Source organism: Takifugu flavidus, unplaced genomic scaffold (genome assembly GCF_003711565.1).
Source record: "Takifugu flavidus isolate HTHZ2018 unplaced genomic scaffold, ASM371156v2 ctg795, whole genome shotgun sequence".
Classification (NCBI taxonomy): Eukaryota; Metazoa; Chordata; class Actinopteri; order Tetraodontiformes; family Tetraodontidae; genus Takifugu; species Takifugu flavidus.
Window position 1 is genome coordinate 1 of NW_026622405.1, and position 5,476 is coordinate 5,476.

At 48.8% G+C, this 5,476-nt stretch overlaps 1 protein-coding gene across 1 annotated transcript; it reads left to right on the forward strand.

The window, feature by feature from the left end:
* Window positions 1-482: 482 nt before the first annotated feature.
* LOC130521213 (WW domain-binding protein 11-like) lies at window positions 483-2,409 on the forward strand. The gene is made up of 2 exons (XM_057024842.1): window positions 483-1,026; window positions 1,242-2,409. Exon 2 carries the CDS (start codon window positions 1,252-1,254, stop codon window positions 2,407-2,409), a length of 1,158 nt encoding a protein of 385 aa, XP_056880822.1. The 5' UTR covers window positions 483-1,026; window positions 1,242-1,251.
* The last annotated feature ends 3,067 nt before the right edge of the window (window positions 2,410-5,476 follow it).

Below are 5,476 nucleotides of genomic sequence, written 5' to 3' on the forward strand. Positions count from 1 at the left end.
TGGTCTATGTGGACCTATAGCTTCATAGCTTCCACCCAGCTGCTCCTGGTTCCTCCTCAGAAACACGGACAGTTTTAGTGGACGCACAATCCACAGAGGCCAAGATTAATGTCAACAAAATAGCCAATGTTCTTGCAACCACAATATAGGTCCTCAAAAAAATCTGAAATATATAAAAATGATTTTTTTTACAAAATGTTATTACCAATCAATTTTTAGTGTATTTAAACTTTATACACATCATTTCCACCAACTGACTCTCATTCAACAGTGAATTTCCACTGACATGACAAACAGTGGAAATGTAGCCCTCGACACATAAAACACAGCAAAAGGGATCGTTATGAGGTCTCTATTGTCTCGGTGGTGCACGTGACACGTCCAGTAGAGGCAGAGCTCTTATTTGGATAACTCTGACCTGGATGATTGAGACTGGTCTCAAAACTGGGAGGATATTCTGACATCCTGCCAAGAAATTCAAACTGTCCAGAACACCAGTTTATTGGATACGAGCGTTGTGAAGCTGCTCTCAAAGAAGGGCTCCAATGTTGGACTGGAATGAGCTGTCAAGATGTTTAACATTCAATTTAATACTTAACGGTTGCATCACCATCGTGGAAGAATCATAGCAAAATATTTGGGTAATAATTTGGGACACGGTGGGGTAAAATTGCATTATTAAATTATTTCCAGAACAAATGTTACAGTACGTCATATATGCAGCGATTTAACCCACTCACACATTTACGTTTGTGGCTTTGATGCACAGCAGCTTTAAACACTTCGCATGAGATTATTTTGTGAGGTCATCACAGATCAAAGGCCATTTTGGGTTGTAAGCTTTGATTCAAAGTAAAAAGTCTTCATATTAAAGTGTTGCTGCTGCACCTACAGACATTACCCGTTAAAGGTTGAGCTGAAACCACCATCAGATCTGCCGCCTCATTCTTCGATCCTCCCACCGAGCATCACCCTCCAAGAGAGACAATCTCCATACTGACGTGCACACGTGTTAAAGGTCCAAAGGTCAGTAACTGGGAGTTGATGGTTGGGATCAAGTTGAGCTCTGCTGGCAGCTCTACCAAAGTCTAAATGTTTTCCATATGAATCCAATTCTGCTAATGTGGTTGCGCTTCTTCGTGCGCCTCTTTCTCCACGAGGCGGGAGCAGCGAATGGATCTGTTCATGAGTGTTAGAGTGTGTGTGGTCATGGCAGCGGCTTTTTGTTGTTTCTGCTTCAGGCTGCAGAAGATGGGCTGTTCCTGTAGTACTTCTTCTGACGAGTGGAGCGACAGTGACAGCGACAGCAGTCTGTCAGACTTCCCGACCTACATTAGACGGAGCAAGGTGACGGTGGAGCACAGGCAGCACACCACCGCAGGAACCCAGCATGCATGTTTGGATGCAGAGCTTAAAGGAGACAGCAGAAGCAGATGTGATGAGGAACCCCTGGAATCACATCCCCATGTGGCGCTGCCCAGACTGAGCACAGGTGGAGAGGAAAACACTCCAGATGGGTCAAACAGCTTCTGCAGCATCCGTCCCATTGATGCTGATGACCTTGAGCAGGAGCAGAACCAGTGTGACACAGATGAGCCTGGTCCATCCACTGTGCTGCAAACCAGGTTATTAAAACCTCCTCCTGGGCCAGAGCCTGGTTTATTACCAACACCACCTCCTGGGCCAGAGCCTGGTTTATTACCAACACCACCTCCTGGGCCAGAGCCTGGTTTATTACCAACACCACCTCCTGGGCCAGAGCCTGGTTTATTGCCAACACCTCCTCCTGGACCAGAGCCTGGTTTATTACCAACACCACCTCCTGGGCCAGAGGCTGGTTTATTACCACCACCTCCTCCTGGGCCAGAGCCTGGTTTATTACCAACACCTCCTCCTGGACTGTCTCTACCAAGTGAGGTCAATGTGCGTCTGACCACGGGATCCTCACCACACATCGGTCAAGAAACTCGCCATGGATCCCCCAAATCTGAGTTTGACTGGCAGGACAATGCGGCGCTCCAACGTCCGTGGCTTCCAGCGAATTCACGCGTCTGGAAAATCCCAAGCCGAGATGAAGGCGATGGTCCCTCTGTCCCGATTTGTTTCTATCACGCACCCGAAGACCTGCCCCCCCCGAGACCTGAGTGTCAGGATGCTGGCACTCAAACTTTGCCCCCTGGTGCTGGTGGAGATGCTCCTACTCCATCCAAGATTGACTCCGTCTGTCCTGAGCAGCGGGTGATGGCTGAAGGGGGCAACAGTGGGGTAAAGACAAAGGCAACGGTGTGGTCCCAGGGCACACCCCAGGCTGGGTTCCCCCAGAGGGGGGGTCGTGTGGACACCCCAGGGCCAGTGTCGGAGCCCCAGCCCTCCAAGGCTCAGAATTGTGGGCCAATGTTGAATCGGTAAGTTTATGGCCCCCACCCTCGCTCACACTTTATTTCACTTGTGGAGCACTTGGTAACACCTGAGACCTGTTCCTCTTCAGGGGTCTGGGGCAGAGTTCAAAGACCAAGGCTGACCACCAACCAGCTCATCCGCCAGGACAGCAAGTAAGTTTTGGGTGTTGAGTTGTTTTTGATGCTTAATTTGATGCTTGATTTAATTGTGTCCATTCATGTTACTCATTCATAAAGTGAATGTCCTGATTGGTCACAGACACATCAACATTTATCGGGTTTAAGACCCCTGACAGGACAAATACCCCAGGTTATAGCAGACCTGTTGCAAAGATGCTCATGGTGGAAACTAAATCCTGGTTCTCTGACTTTTCAGGTGGGCGCCAAACTGACCTACGCACAGGTCTTGATGATGCCCCCACGGAAGCGTGCCCCACCCCCAGACCTGAGCCCCCCCTACCCAGAACAAGAGCCCCAACCAGCTGGGACTCGCCGTCCACTAAAGCTGCGATATGCAAGGCTGTGAACGGAGCGCTATGGATATTTTGTTTTCAGTCTTTAAAAAAAAGCTGAACGGAATCTGCACCTCTACAATTGCTGCTTTTGAGGATATCTTTTTCTTTAGTTTGTTTAGTTTGTTAAAAAAAAAAATCCAGGTTCTGTTCCCATGTTTGATTGTTCCAGTTTTTTCTTTGAACACACCTGCATAATTGATGCTCATAATTCTGATTTCTTCTATTAAAAAGCACTGAGCAATATGTCTGTTTGCATCTTTTTTATCTGATGTTGGTACTGAGTTTGTTTGGCTTTTATTTGAGTTAATCAGGAGTGTTTTGGATGTAGAAACTTCTGTTTGAGCAAAAAGGATTTGTAGATGTACCTCATTCACATTCTGTCCAGTGTGAAATCACAGAATCTGAAAACACTGACTTTGATGAGTGTTTAAAACCATTCCAAGTGTTTAAACACCATTTAAACATGAATGTGTGCAGAATATCCAGGTACAGGTGAGTTACTGATGGATGTAAATATGACTGAACACTACTAAAGTGTATTCTGCACTTTGTTGTTCTCTGTTTCTTGTCATAACGTCTTCCACCCAGCAGGGGGCAGAATATCCATCAGGTTTATTGCTCATTTTCGTCGCCACGCGCTTGTTTTCAATGAGGATGATTTCATTCCTGAGGGCCGTAATGAATAAGATGAATAATACTAATGAAATAATGCGCGTTAGGAAGAAAAACCGGCCAGAGCTGAACAGTGGATCTCTGACAGTCTCCTCTCTGATATCTCCCCTGACTTCAGGAACTCTTGGATCTCCTGATGGACTGACTGATCCTTCATCTCCATCAGACAGTGGAAGATGTTGATGCTTCTGTCTGGGGAGATTCCATCACTGTTCTCCTCCTTCAGGTTGTTGAGGACCTTCTGGATGGTTTCTGGGTGGTTCTCGATCTGATCCAACAGTCCACCCAAGATCCTCTGATTGGACTCCAGAGAGAGACCATGAAGGAAGCGAACAAACAAGTCCAGGTGGCCATTTTCACTTTTGAGAGATTTCCTTAGTGCTCTCCTGAGGAAGTCATCAAGAGATGTGACTGGATCGTTATTTGTAAACAACCCAGCAAACCCGGAAAAGGGGTTTGGATTCAATGGAATCCTGCGTCAGAGGCGTGGGCAGGGCGGCTGTGGGAGGAGTGACAACAGCCGTCTCCATGGTGACTACAGGAACGCTGGTTGTTTTGCTCCCCTCTGTCAAGGAGTACCACAGCTGTTGAGTCTCCAGGAGCTTCTCTGGGCTGGTGTTCAGAGAAGAACTGGTGTTCAACAGCTTTGCCAGATGCTTCACATAGCGGGATATGTGAAACCTGGTTGTGGGGCGGAGCAAGCTGTTCGGATCGGCCGCAGACCGATGGACCGTGTCTGCGTAGTCTCGATCCACGAGCCTCAGGATGTCCTTGTCCCCATGATGATACTGCAGCAAACTATCAATAGCGTCTTTCATGGGAAGAGTCCAGTGTGTGTGGTCCAAGACAAACACTCCACCACCAGTCTTCATGGGTCCAGTGCGGGCGCTCCTCGGCGAGGACTTCAGCGGCAGGGGCAAAGCTCCAGAGACGTCTGGAACACAAACAAAGCAATAATGCATCCTTAGTAACTCATATTATCGCCATATGGGCTATTGAGAAAACACATTAATATCCATCCCTTAATAACAGAAAGTGTCATATTTAACACATCAAAAGATTGAGATACACTGACCACAACCTAACTAAATCTATTTATTTTCAATCATTCGAACGCCTTAATTCCAACATGCCGCTCTGAAAAACCCGATTATGGTTGACCCGCCCACTGATCTTTCAGGATCCTGGTCGTCCTCTGCTGGAATCTCCTTTACACGTCCAGCAGCAGAGAGATGGAAGGTGACAGGTGGCGCAGGGGGAAGCGACGGCACAGCAGTCGCTGTTGCCCCGCTGGAGGAAGGTGTTGCCCCAGGAGCATCGTCTGGAGCGGGAGGGGGCACAAGAGCCGAAGGCGGATCCCTCTTCTGCATTTTGTGTTTGTCCCAGTCCAGAGGGAGCGGACGGCAGCCCGGTTCTCTGGACTCCAGCCCAAACCTTTCTCCAGTGTCTCTGTCAGAGAGGTGAACGCAGGGCACTTGTCTTGTCCCGTCACTGCCATGGAAGCAGAGTTCAACTCCCACATTGAGGCAGGGTCAAAGACAGCAGGGAGGACGGCGCCGGGCTTCTTCATGTCTACCGGTCGCTGAAAGTTCCACCGCACAACGCCGGTCATGGCCTGGGCCTGGAACAGTTCAGGGGAGACCTGCGTACCCGTGACCCACTGGGCCTGCTGGAAATGGTAGCCCTCCTGCTGAGATGTACCACGGACAGGGATCCAGACGGGGACTTTGGCACCTTCGCCCGCTACGTGGTTTAGCTGAAGGGTCCCTCCGTCCCTGTCCATTATCCCCTCAGACAGTTCTGGGTCACTGAGGCAACCACGGAGGATGTGAACCCTCTGAACGCGCCACGTCTTCAGCATGGATAGGGTTAGGGTTAGCATGGAGCATT

Excerpts from the sequence above, each read along its gene's own strand:
- LOC130521213 (XM_057024842.1), top strand. The coding sequence starts at position 1,252 with ATGGGCTGTTCCTGTAGTACTTCTTCTGACGAGTGGAGCGACAGTGAC.